Source organism: Daphnia magna, linkage group LG8 (genome assembly GCF_020631705.1).
Source record: "Daphnia magna isolate NIES linkage group LG8, ASM2063170v1.1, whole genome shotgun sequence".
Lineage (NCBI taxonomy): Eukaryota > Metazoa > Arthropoda > Branchiopoda > Diplostraca > Daphniidae > Daphnia > Daphnia magna.
This window is the reverse complement of record NC_059189.1, coordinates 231,798-244,750: the sequence shown is the minus strand read 5'-3', so window position 1 is coordinate 244,750 and position 12,953 is coordinate 231,798. Positions and strand designations below refer to the sequence as shown.

At 40.9% G+C, this 12,953-nt stretch overlaps 4 protein-coding genes across 10 annotated transcripts in view; all 4 read right to left on the bottom strand.

Moving 5' to 3' along the window:
- Positions 1-393, bottom strand: part of LOC116929653 (chorion peroxidase) — a 46,219-nt gene extending 45,826 nt beyond the window's left edge. For both annotated transcript variants that reach the window (XM_032936940.2, XM_045178611.1), the window contains exons 1-2: positions 256-393; positions 68-115 (exon numbers count right to left, since the gene is read on the bottom strand). The gene's annotated coding sequence lies outside the window, so the exon portion shown is untranslated. The remainder of the gene's footprint in view (positions 1-67; positions 116-255) is intronic.
- A 402-nt stretch (positions 394-795) lies between these two features.
- On the bottom strand, positions 796-2,638 carry LOC116929660 (armadillo repeat-containing protein 1). The gene is made up of 5 exons (XM_032936956.2): positions 2,481-2,638; positions 2,259-2,365; positions 1,765-2,202; positions 1,482-1,713; positions 796-1,413 (listed from the first exon to the last, which is right to left on the bottom strand). The coding sequence occupies exons 2-5, from the start codon at positions 2,346-2,348 to the stop codon at positions 1,250-1,252; spliced, it is 924 nt and encodes a 307-aa protein (XP_032792847.1). The 5' UTR covers positions 2,349-2,365; positions 2,481-2,638; the 3' UTR covers positions 796-1,249.
- Positions 2,639-2,781: 143 nt separating this feature from the next.
- On the bottom strand, positions 2,782-7,646 carry LOC116929655 (ral guanine nucleotide dissociation stimulator-like 1). Of its 2 annotated transcripts, none has more exons than XM_032936943.2 (9): positions 7,248-7,646; positions 6,297-6,398; positions 5,951-6,204; positions 5,703-5,881; positions 5,411-5,607; positions 5,048-5,287; positions 4,623-4,898; positions 3,663-4,515; positions 2,782-3,587 (listed from the first exon to the last, which is right to left on the bottom strand). In XM_032936943.2, the coding sequence occupies exons 1-9, from the start codon at positions 7,272-7,274 to the stop codon at positions 3,346-3,348; spliced, it is 2,370 nt and encodes a 789-aa protein (XP_032792834.2). In that variant the 5' UTR covers positions 7,275-7,646; the 3' UTR covers positions 2,782-3,345. The 2 variants fall into 2 exon arrangements, with proteins under 2 accessions (XP_032792834.2, XP_032792835.2); XM_032936944.2 differs by lacking the exon at positions 7,248-7,646 and adding an exon at positions 7,092-7,153.
- Positions 7,647-8,702: 1,056 nt separating this feature from the next.
- LOC116929659 (kynurenine aminotransferase) lies at positions 8,703-11,191 on the bottom strand. Of its 5 annotated transcripts, none has more exons than XM_032936953.2 (13): positions 11,041-11,191; positions 10,753-10,973; positions 10,638-10,690; positions 10,469-10,566; positions 10,297-10,402; positions 10,094-10,224; positions 9,777-10,017; positions 9,550-9,716; positions 9,358-9,474; positions 9,225-9,294; positions 8,988-9,151; positions 8,817-8,911; positions 8,703-8,757 (listed from the first exon to the last, which is right to left on the bottom strand). In XM_032936953.2, the coding sequence occupies exons 2-12, from the start codon at positions 10,965-10,967 to the stop codon at positions 8,852-8,854; spliced, it is 1,422 nt and encodes a 473-aa protein (XP_032792844.1). In that variant the 5' UTR covers positions 10,968-10,973; positions 11,041-11,191; the 3' UTR covers positions 8,703-8,757; positions 8,817-8,851. The 5 variants fall into 5 exon arrangements, with proteins under 5 accessions (XP_032792844.1, XP_045034549.1, XP_032792842.1 ...); XM_045178614.1 differs by having other exon boundaries at positions 8,703-8,728; XM_032936951.2 differs by having other exon boundaries at positions 8,703-8,911.
- Positions 11,192-12,953: the final 1,762 nt, after the last annotated feature.

The window sequence follows — 12,953 nt, the reverse complement described above, 5'->3', positions numbered from 1 at the left end:
ACTAAATCATCGACACGTGGAAAACAATTTTGGATGGAAGAGAGAGACACGAAAAATGGCGACTCACTACTTGACGGAGTTTCTCGAAGCTCGTGGAACATTGGAACACGCAGCCCTGTTACAAAACATTAATTTAATAAAGAGCAACTGAGAGCTTAACAACGAGATGTGTTTTTTTAAACGTGAACGATGAAATCAGACGCAAAACAAATTTGAAATATGTAACACAAATGAGAGTTGAAGAAAACGTCTTACTTTTGATGGAGATTTGCCCGAGCACGAGGTTTCCCTCCTCCGAAATACCACCAGCAACGATCAAGCACATGACGAGTAGAGAAGATGAATCAAGACTACCCCTAATTGTTCCGCATTGCCCTGAAATTGACTTCTATACCATTCCCCTTAATGCAGCGTTGCGCATTTTTATATACCGCCAAAACTGGTGAAAAACATTATTTACCGCCAAAACTGGTGAAGAACAAACGCATAACGCATTACACAGGCAATCCAATTGTCTTGAGACTTCCCCCTTGATTTGCATAATCGATAGATAAAAGTTTACTTCCAAAAATTAGGAGACGTTTTTCTTTTCAATTACGTTCAATATTTCTGATTCTTTCAAACTAATTTTCTTTTCGCCATTCCTCTTTCAACAGTGTTACAAGTAATAATAGCCATTCACACTTACTGATTTCAACTTAGAATTTACACGTTTTACTGCAACTTAATAAAATCCCCCCAACAAAATATTAAACATAACTTGAACGCACAAAAGAAGCTTTGTAATTCTATTGATTGCTTTAAATTACACGTTCAGTGTATTTCGGGTAACCAATCTTCGAATCATGTTATTGTTTTATTGTACTTTACTTTCCAGCACAATTCAAATTCCAGTCAAGTCACACCCGAACGAAAATGGAGGATTTTGATACATCACAATCAAAATGGAAAAACTATATTTTTTCCCCCCATCGTGGACAGAAGATGAGTTGTTCACGCATCGCCAACTCGACTAAACAAAATTACATAGAAGAAAAATGGCCTAATTTAGGACATCTAAGAGGAAAACTTTTTTCGAAAAGTTGAGGACAATTAGCTGTTATGACAATATTTTCTGATCAGACGTTTCTAGTTTTTTGAAAGATGTGGCGGGTGAAAATGTGTTGAGATAGAGAGCAAACAAAGAAAAGATATCATTACTTCTATAAAAGTGTATAAGAGATAGTCTCACAAATCAGGCATCACTGTTTCACCAGTAGAAAGAACGCTGCAAAAATGTAGCGGCTGAATTTATCCAGTTACTTGCAACTTCTGTAATGCCGTGAGGTGCTAATGCTTTGTCGGATGTCTCCGTAGGTATGTCGTTATCATCCTCTGGCAGGTAATCAGGAAGAGGTGTACTTAATTTCCTCTCTGAGGAAACAGGAAAAATCATGATTTGAAATGGTAAAAAAAAACGTGCAAGGGAATTCCCAACATACCATCATCATCGGAGTTTGTTTCTCCGATTGGCTTCAGTGTCTCTTCCCCCAGTTCATTTTTGCAGACTAAGAAAGCACGCATTGTTTGCGTCTTACGAACAGCCTGCCCAACAGATTCGATATTCAGATCAGGACGGGAACGTAACGTGACGCGGGAGTTGTTAGCATCAAAGACGATCGAGATAACTCCCTGCACTTTAATCAGTTGGCGCTCTAAAAGTTCGCGATCCTCCTACAAGAATAATGTTAGCAGATGTTTTGCTTTCTTTTTATGTCTGCGTACCTGGTTGGTAGTGAGTCCCGTCACCTTAACAGTGATTGTTTTGGCTTTTGAATTGTACTTCAGAAAACGATGACCTCTGTCACTGTGAGAACTAGTATCTAATGCACCAAATAAGCCCTCATCTTCCACAGCTTCTTCTGTGGATGGAATTCTTTCCACTTTTGGCTGACCTGTTGGTTTCCTATTTCCATAGGTAGAGTTCTTTGAAAACTTGAGGGCTGTGAATATATCGGCAGCACTGTTAGCTATTTCTTCTCCAAATTCTTCTGCAGCATCAGCTGTTGCTTGAAGGGCCTCAAGCACACCAAACACAGCTGCCAATTTTTGACGGTGTCTTTGTGTGTCAGAAAGCAGTTTCAGAGTTTCTAGGGCCAACCCAACAACTTCTACATTCTTTTCACCAAGAACATAAGCTAAGAATTGTACGCTAGTTTCATCCTAATAAATTGGAGATTCAATAAAACCATCCAAACATGTAGAATGTCACTGAATACCTGAATAAGTGTTCCTCGTTTGCTAGCATCTTCAGCAATATTACGATATGCTTGGACAGTGACTAGAGCCGTGCTACTTATGTCTTCCATTGTGCCGTCATTAAATCCTGCAATACCAAATAAAGAAACTTTCAATACTGTTTCCATCCTAAATCAGAGATCATTCACATAAAAAAAAAAAGGAAACAATCAAAGTAGAACGTATTCTTTATGAAAACTCACCGCATGTTTTTTATCACAACAAAAGTTTCCTTCTGAAATCCCACTGCAAGATGGATTCCTCTATAGAACGAGGCCACCAGCCGCTAGATGGCTATTTGTGTTGATACGTGTTGCGGAAAGCTGAAAACTGGAAGGAAACGGTTAAAAAGTGGTGGAATGTTACTATGCTAGTTTCCGCATTCAATCTTGCATGCACGATTCTAAAAATTTTGAGGTCAATGACACATTTTTTTGACGCAAGAAAGTAGTAATAATACGATCTGGCTGCTGACCTATTAAAACCTAGGCAAAATGGCGGGCGTAGATAGTAAATGATTTATTGACATCGTTGCAGATGCGCGGGGAAAAAAATAACAAAATCTCACAGGACACTTGAAATCGAACACGGGGCTGATTTAAAGAAAGATAAATCAAAATTTGTCGAGTAACATGTAAAAAGCTGCTTTAGAATTCGTTGATGATGCAAATATTTGGAAGAAAAAGAACAAAATGAGCCCGGTATTTTCTTGGTCCAGATCACGCAGATGGAAGATACTGCGGTAGTTTTCGTAGCTGTTGCTTCACACATTTTAAAGTCATAGATATATCAAACAAGGTACGCAAACAGACACAATCATCATTGCATAAATCATTAACACATTTTGATTGCAATAAAGTACGCACAATTTTTTGAAAGATTCATCGTTATCACATTATGAAAATAGAATGATGTATACCATGTATATAAAAAAAAAGAGGGGGGCAGACGAGGGAAGACGAATAGAAAAAAATAAAAGAGAAATCACTGCTTCTGCTATCGTTATCTTATCAGATCAGATCGGAAAATAATAATAATATTAATATACAAGTGGAGAATGGATTCATTCTACAAACCGAGGGAGAGAATCTTTTTTCGTGCTTTTAATGTGTCCTTAGTGGACGAGTCTTTGTGGCATTCCCGCATGCGAAGTCGAGTGGGAGTGGAGCGACCGGAGGCGGAACCCGATCCAGGCGGAGTGCTGTGGTGATTATGACCCATCGATTCGCCTCTGGGACGTAGGATGAAGTTCAAATCGCAACTGGTATTAATGGCGTAGTACACATTCGCATTGGAAGGAAGTACCATTTCTATATATTGAAAAGGAAAAAAGAGAATATTATTACCCTATAATCGACACGCAATGATAATGGCCAAGTGCGTACCTCCTTTGGGTAAAAGTTGAGCCAAAGTGTAATCCTCGGGATTACCTTCGAGACCGTGTTTGACCATCGCATTGCGGATAACCTGAGGACTTCGTTCGTGATTGCTGACCATGATGCTCTTGTAAAGGTTGATGCCCTCTGTCTCCTTGGACGGCGAAGCGATTGAGACGCGAATCACGTAAAAATCCGGCGTCCTCATTGGACTGACGCTGTAAGGGGGCGTCACTCCGCGAGGTAAGCTTCCAGCTTTACTCGGTGTCGCGTTTTGCGACGAAGAATGAGTCCCAACACTGAGACCAGTCGTGCCACCTCCACTACTACTCACTGACACGTCCAACGACGGGAGCGAAGAGCTGCTCGATGAAGACGATAAATGCGTGTGGAACATTTTCTGTTCAAGAGATGCAGAGCTTTCACCGAGCGAAAGATTGGCGCTATTGGCACCATCAAGTTCCGAAAGGAACTGACTGCTAGAGCTGCTCGACGTACTTGCGATTGAGTCATTTTTGCGGTGGCCGTAACCATTGGGCTTACGTCGGGGAAATTTTTCGCTGTTGCGGGCAGAACTGTGGCCAGAATTGCACGGTTCCAGATTGCACGATAATTCGTAAGCTTCACGATCATCCAGCACCATTAGAGATTCAAACCAGCGCTCAAAACGGTGGTCGGTGGCTATTTGATATGAATTAGCAGCGCCTTGCAGTAATTTGATTTGAGCCAGCACTTCAAATTCCTTTCTTCGTTTGTCGAAATTGATTAAACCATCGGCCGTTGTATCAGGAATGGCCGTGTCCACCATAGTTAAATCCGTCAAGAATGTTCCCAAATACGGGATGGTCCCATGGCTTATAAGCTGTTGATCAAAGACAAAAGAAACGGTACTTAATTTTTCTCACCTCCCAGATTCATGTCGCAGACAGAACAGGAAAGAATGAATTTTAATGAGAGAAAAAAACCAACATTGGAGTGGACAGCCTGCTTCTGAATGACCTTTAGCATTTGTCGGTCATTCTCGCCAGCAGTTTCGGCGAATTTGGCCGTCCCTTCTTTCATCAGCAATTCTCGTTGAGCCGATTGATTGTTTTCCTCGCTGAATATTCTGGCCAGCTCCTCGTACACTTCTACTTTATCTCTTGGCACGTTTGCCCAAACGTGCTTCAGTCGGTAGATTGGGTTCGATTGTAACGCTGAAATGATGGCCTTCAGCGATGAGAAATTCTTCAAAACTCGTAATTCCTGTATCAAACAACACGTCATTATTTAAATCTTCGACTCTCTTCTCGAAAACAGAAGCTACACTTGCCATACTAATGTTTAGGGTATTTTTCTTTTCTGCATTTCGTTTGCAAACAACAATTTAAAAAAAGAAAAAAGAGAAGACAGACCTGTGCAACGTCAATCCATTTGGCTATAACTCGAGCCCTTTGCTGCGATCTCGGCTCTGTTGACCCGACGAGGATTGTGCTGATAACACGGTATGAGACGGCATTGAACTGCTCGACAGTGGCGGCGACTGAGGAAGCTTCGGATGAGCGGGTGCCTTTACCAATTTTACCCTTGTCACGATCTCGACGAGACCAAACGGCTCCCAGGCATTGGTGCGGTATAACACGTTTAAATAATTCCTGTTGGTGGTTTGGTCAAATACAAACGAGCACCAAAAATTTGAGAATCCTCTCAAGAAAGCGATAAGGAAAAAAGAAAAGAGGCAACAAAAAACCTCTTGAAGGCGATTAAAGATACCGTACCGTATCGAGTCTGGTCAGTTGTTCGGCCATGTGTTTTTCAGGCAGTTCCAGAAAGATGGCGTGTAGGCTGGCATCGGCCGTATGATCACCGCTGTTGCAGATGCCGTTGACCGAACTACCGCCGTTCGTGTCGTTACCGCTGTAAGTTAGATCGGGGTTGGTAGCCAAAATACGCTGGATGCTTGGAGATTGATCGACTGTGACGTCGCAAAAGGGAAGAAAAAAAAAACGTAATAATTTTCCAGACATTAAAAAGGAAATAAAACGAGTGCTGGGTAAGAGAAGCACATACTTGGTTCGGGGTTTTTGATCAAGCGTTCCATCCGGTGTTTCACTTTGAAATGCAACTCGCTGTCCTTGGCATGTTGCTCGCAAAACACCAGAAATTGGTTGAGCAATGGATAATCCGGTGGGTCGCGGAAATCGTCCGGAAAGGCATCCAACCAAACATGCAACGTGCTCCGCAGGGTCCTTCAAAGAAACAGGAGCCTCGGTGAGCAACAACCAAAGTCGAGATAAATAAATGAATGAATATCATACTTTTTGTGTTGTAATCGTACGGCTTCCATGACGGTTGGTTGATTAAGATCTGCATATCTTTTGGCGATGAGTGCCAGTATTTGGCTGGCCGTGCTAAAGGTACGGTAAGTAGCTAGAAATACATTAACGTATGTCGACTCCAACTCTCCTGTGTCGGAGGCCAGACTTTCCACCAGCTTTTCCAAGGTTCCGGCCTTGATAAGCCGGACTCTGACCGTCTCCCATTCTAAATGAGATATATCATCATCCGAGTCCTGTACGAGAAAGAATTTTGCAAAGGAATGTTTACTTAAACAGCCAGATGAAGCCAACCAACACACATGGTCCTATATAGGTTGCTACTCACGCTAATTGCTTTACTGGGTACGTGGTAGCGCACTTTCTTCAAGTAGACAGCGTATACGGCTCCGTCTGTTTTCTCTTCCCCCCACAGGCGCCAAGTCGGGAGCTGTTGAACCAAAAGAAACATAAATAAATTGGAAATAAGATTACTTTCACATCCACAAACAGAGACGAAATTTGGTCACACACGAAGCCTTTAGCGCTGCTTAGAGTTACTCTCTTTCTCAAATTATTCGGCCACGGTGGTTGAGTTGCGTGCGATCGACTCCTAACGACTAGCCAAACGACACGGCTGAACGTCCTTTCATTTCTTCGGAATTCTTGGGGCGCCAAGAATGTAATAAAGATGGCCATCGGATAATCGAATTCATTATGGAATTGAGGGAGGGCCTGGCGAAACTATTGTGGTGAAGGTTAAAATAATGGTCGACTGATAGAAATAGACTCGGAAACATCATTCCAATTAAACTTTTCCTCTCCAGACGATCTGAAAAGGGGGAGAGGCTCTATTGTTTTACTATCATCCAAGAATTCAGTGGCACGAATCGGTAAAACCACAGCGAGAACCGCAAGCGACGGCAGATGTTGTTGAAAAGCGTATTTTCAGATCGTCGGAAGCGCCTGTCCATGGTCTCTAACCTACATTTTTACACCTCAAGAAGAAATTCCATTGCTCAAACTGTATGTAACATAATGGTGCTGCGAAAACTATCACGGGATCCAAAATAGATAACTGTCTCTGCCACCACCTAGCATTACTATTTCTAGAGATCCTTCATTATTATTTTAAATGACTTACTTGATATTTGGGTCATCTATTGAAACAAATTACAGGTGCAATCTCAAAGTAGAGCATAAAATAACTAATAATATTGGAAACTGGCTGGTGCATGGCTGGTTCTGCTTTAAACCTAATGATACATTAACTTCACATCAAAACCTGAAAATAATATACCTGATTGCTGTCTCCATCAATGTTCATCGTCAACTATCAGAGTACAAAAACTGAGAGCAGAATTCCCCAAACATTTCAAACAACTCCACTACTGTTCACCACACAGCGTTTTCGTGATGAAAAGAGTGTTCAAATAGTAGTGAGTGGATCCAGGTAAACTGCAAAATTGATCCAAGAGTAAGGTCACATCACGTTCAATGCGGAAGTGTCGAACCGATGCATCTTCAGGAGATTCACTTAATCTTTCAAAAAGAAACGAAAGAGAAGAGGAATCTAAAAACGTTCTATCATAGGCGGCACAGTTTTCTTCACTAGTCGTATAACCACTGGTCTCATAGGTACTTTGCCTGATCCCCAACTTACAACAGCAGGTAGCTCCACTTCCTGCTTCGCTTTCTCAACTCCATTTTGTTTTTTTTCTTTCTCTCTTTCTCTCTCTTCTGTGTATGGGGGCTGGCTGCTGCCCGAAGACGTTGCCAGATCGTGTTTTTACTTAAAAAATAAAATTTTAACAGCGCCAAATTCAAAAAACAAAACAAAAACAAAACAGGAAACAAAAGGTCCTTAATGTAGGCCAAAGAGGTGAACAGCTATAACGGTACTTGTAGGTAGAGAATTAACCTTTAATTATATCATTATATGTTTTGGTCTCCAGCGACATACTCGTAGATGAGTTTAGGTGAATCTGATAGAGGAAAAGAACGTAGTTCCATTTAACGGTAGAAAACCGGCGGCCATCGCCCTTTACCCTTTACGCGGAAATTCCCAGTGAACAGGATGGATGAGAAATCGTACACTTTACGATGCAAAGGAACATGCGACCTATCGCGAGATAAGTTTTATAACAGTAAGTACTAACAGTGTTTCGTTTCGTTTATTGGACAGGCTCATGAGGATAGCCCAGTGACTGCCGAAAGAGCCTCCAATCAACTGTTTGTCGCTACCACTGGTGTTATGTACTTGCATAATCACGTATGCATTTAAATCTCGCAATGATATCGAACCATATCTTGTTTCTTGTTTGGCACTTACCCTACTTGAACCAAGTTGTAACTGAACAGCCTGATACGGTGCCACAGACACGCCCTATCATTTCCTGTGTCAAAGAGCAAATTAGTTTTCGTCAGAGCGCTGTCTAGCTACAAGGTGAGACGTCAACTGGTTTACGTAGTGTACGTTGCGTCATGAAAAGCGGACTTATCGGAATAAATCTAGTGGCCTTGGTAAACGTTTGCCCGGTTAAAAAGCTAAAAGCAAAGAAATGTAGACATTAACCTTCCGTAGTTTTCTTATTTTAGTACCCAAAAAACCTTTGCGCGTTGCAAATTAATGCGAGCTGCTTTTTGGGTATCAGCTGATGAATACCCATGACTGTTTTGCAAGTCGTCTCAATCTTCCGAAAAGCTGAAAACCCAAGCTGTTGGCAAGTCTGGCTCTAAAGACGAACAGCAGTTCTCCTGCTAATTTCCTATCCGCGAGGACTGTATTTGAAAACACGAAATTTTGGAGCCTTCCAGCAGTAAAAGAAACTCAAGTATATAATGATCATTAAAAATAATCGTTTCTTACGTAATTTCTTTAAATATCACTTGTTTGTGTTGCTTCTACATGCTTTTCTTCCATTCTTTGAAGATTTCTTCGGCTTTCTGCAAATTAGCGTCCTCCTAAATAAAAAAATATATATACAAGAAAATGATTAACTATGTGTGGATAATATTTTTAAATAAACAGAAGTCTTACTTTGATGAAACAAAAGCGGATATAATTTTCTCCAAGATTCTTATTTTCGGCCGAATAGAACGCTGTAGGAGGAATACCAGCCAACTTCTTGACGCGCGTTAGCCATTCAACAAAACAATAATCTTTTTCGGGATATTTCTTTTCGCTCAGGTCGGCGTGGGACTCTAAATTTCATTTGTCATCACGTTCATCAGTTAAAAACAAGAGAAATGAAACTTTAGAATAAAAAGAAATCACCTAGAGCTGACCAATCGGCGACCATAAAATAACCTCCTTCGGGAATGATGGGCTTCATCCCAACATCCGTCTATACATAATAAAGTCATTCAGAAATCGTACCGAATGAATAGGAGTGAAATTTGAAATTTACCAGAAACTTTGCCATGTAATCTCGTTTCGACTCCAAGAGTTTTGGCAACGATTTAAAATAGCTTTCTGCAGTGTTTAATCTTTCTAGCTCAATTTCTAGTCCGCGAGCGACAGCTTCCTTCAGAGAAACGCATACAATAAGGTCAGTTAGACATAATTCTTTCACGGAACTAAAAGCATAAATTAAATTCACCTGAGTCGGTGTAACGCATGTATAAAGAGCATTTTGATGTGCCACACACAAGTTGCGCATCAAGTGAGACGGGCCGTATGCCCATCCCAATTTCCATCCTGTCACACTAAAAGTCTTACCGGCTGAGCAAATTGTAATTGTACGGTCCCACATGTGAGGTAGCGAAGCTGTGCAGTAAACATAACGTTTAACAAAATGAAGCAAAATGAATTGGAACAATTTATTACCCATTCGAAAGTGGCGGTAGGGTTCGTAAACTAACCACTCGTACACTTCGTCCATGATGCACAAGACATCCCATTTGATGCACAACTGACCAATAAACTCAAGTTCTTTCTCTGTAAAAACTTTTCCTATGGGATTATTGGGGGTGTTGACTATAATGGCCTTGGTGCGATCTGTGAATTTCGAGGTCAGCTCGGCCTCATCTAATCTCCATTCAGACGAATGGCCCTCTTCGCCAATTTTCTGATTAAAAATAAAAGAGGTCATTTCATTAGTATACAACTAAGAGTCAAGTGAGGTAGAGAAAACAAATGTATACGGGACGAAGAGGGATGAAGACTGGAGTTCCACCGGCGAGGCGAACCATAGGCTCATAACAATCAAAGAAGGGCTCTACGATAATGACTTCATCTCCATGGTCGATACATCCCATAATGGTGCAGAAGAGAGCTTCGCAAACACAAAATAACAATAATATTTAAGAATTTGTTCACAGCACAGGCTTTGTACAACATGTGTTACCTTCGTAAGCACCACCAGTAACCAGTATCTCAGTCAGAGGATCAATTGTTCTGCCAATGTGTTGGCTGTATAGTTTGGAGAGAGCTTGAACCAAACGTGGATGACCCTTGAGTTTTACAAATTATAGAATAGGTGTGCTTTTTTTTTTATAATGGTGACAACTATTATTTACGTATCCCCTGGTGTACTGTTGCAACAAAATGTTGTCACCCTTAGCCACGTCTGCTAGAGCATCTGTTACATGTTTTGGTGGAGCAAAATCAGGAAACCCTTAATTTCCAAACAGGTTATTGAATAGCACAACATACACAAAGAAATTTATCAAAAGATCCAATCTTTACCTTGACCGAGATTGAGTGGTTTATGTTTTATGGCCAAATCGATAAACTCAACCCTAGATGTTTAAATGAAAATGACATATACTTCTTGGATAGAGCAGAATAATATTAGAAATACCAAACATTCTTCTCCAGGCCCTTATATTTTTGGGATAACTGAAATTTCGATGAATTCATGGCGGAAGTTGAATGACTAAAGTGTTTAGCGAAGTAGGAACTGTCGCCAAGATCGATAGCTGCACCAAGACGTCGGGGGTTTGGAATATCTTTTACTAAAGGAACGAGATAACGAACTACAGATTGCTGACGAAGACTGATTGCAGACAAAAGCATGACCTGCTAAAGATTGCAAGAACAATTGCTTATTTGCTCCCTTTAAACAGAAAGTCACCTACTAAGTATATACCTGTATTTCGGATATTGAGCCCTTAGAAAATGTTAACAAGTTGTTGCCGAATTCTTTGCCAAATTGTATACATCGTCTGATTCGATTCGGTCTGGTTTGTTGCCAACTGGTTTCGACTAGCTGAACGAAACGAATAACTGGTTTCGACTATTTTTACGCCTTCGATTCATTTGGCCATATTAGCTTGGAAGTTGGAATCCTAAACGTTTCTATTATTAATAGCTGAAAGTCTAGTTTAGTTTTTTATTTATTTAATAAATTCCATTAGTTCTGCCTTTTTCGATACGTTTAGCATACCTTTATGGTGACCTTAATCGGACAGCCTATGTGATTGTAAACAATAGATCGGGGCCATCATCAAAAATTGACATGATCGTCCAACAAGTATAATGCCAGCCTAAAATTGGGTCCTATAACATTGAGGTCGCAGAAGAAAGTGTTAAAAAAGCTATGGTTGTCCGTATGGTCTGACACGAAGCGAAATTTTCGTCAGTCTGCTCTAATCTTGAGCATCCGTATTTAAGCGTATGGCAACCAAAAATTGTCAAAAATGTGTATCAACATCGACATCCTGTTTGCATTGGTAGAGCTCGTTTGAAATCGCGTTTATTTGCTGATTGCAATCGACGAAAAGAACGAAATTTATGCATGCGTAAATTCAAAATGCGTAAACAATGTTTTTCCCCCGCATTCGGTCTGACAGATCGCTATTTTTTGTTTTTGGCAACATAACAACAAGACAGGAGAAAGGAAGAAAGAAAAGCTGACTGAAGCGAAAACGTGCTGGCGTTGAAAGTTTTTTTCTTTTGTTTTGTTTTGTTTTTCCATAATTCAGCACACACGAGGGATCCGTGCGATCGTTCGTATGCGTGCCCAGGAGAAAATGCCCATCGGGGTACATGCGGTGTGTGTGTGTAAGAGAAAGGATACGTGGAGAAAGTCACACACACGATGTTTGTCGGTGACGTGGAGCGATGAACGAAGTTGAATTGGTGGAGGGAAAGGAAGCCATCCGGCGGATATATTTCTTCAGTCGATGCGGACAATATTGCCGGATAAAAAGGGAAAAGGCGCAGTAAAATGAAATTTTGAAAGAAAAAAGAAAAACACGCCTGACTCAATTGAGGGAAACGATAACAAGAGTCGCTTTCTGACTTTACTTGTCGCCTTATTTCCCAGCGGCCGATCAGTGGTCAGTTCCTTTTTATTAGTTTTCGTTTCTTTCTCCGTTTCTCTTTCTGCCGGCCAACAATATGCCCAGGTGGGTGGAGTCCCAATGCGTAAAAAAAATAAACACAGGAGAGAGTTATCAAAGCCGACTACGCAATCCAACTGAGAAACTTACTGGACCATGGAGAAAGTCGATTCGAATCGTTATTCGCTTCAGGGAGGAGAAAGAAAAATGAAAAAGTTAGTCAGAGATGATGTGCTATTGTGAAAAGCGGGTATTTTTTTTATTTTATTATTTCTTTTCTTTCTTTCTTTCTTTAGGCGAGGAGAGGGGGATGGGTGTTTGGAAAGAGATCTGAGAACTTGTTGTACCTGAACCGCCGCGAACGGTGCTGGTACGGCCAGTAACTTTTCCCGCTTATAGCGTCAGAGACTTTCTCTTGTATGCAACTCAATGAGCAAAACGGAGAATGACTTGTTTGTTTGTTCATCATGTCACGTCGTTATGGGCGATACACACTCTTCCATCGCTAATGCCCAGGAGTCCATCTCGCCAAACCAAATTGGCCTTTTTTCTGAACTAAGACGGTTGATGTTGTAGATCTTCTCCTTTTACAAGTTAATCGTAATGGAACACATGTCGTCATTTCATTTAAATTGCCAATTTTTGTTTTTTTAAGATTTAATTGCCCCGGAATGAATGATGAAGGGAAAAACGACTGGAAAGTGAAACACTCAATCGA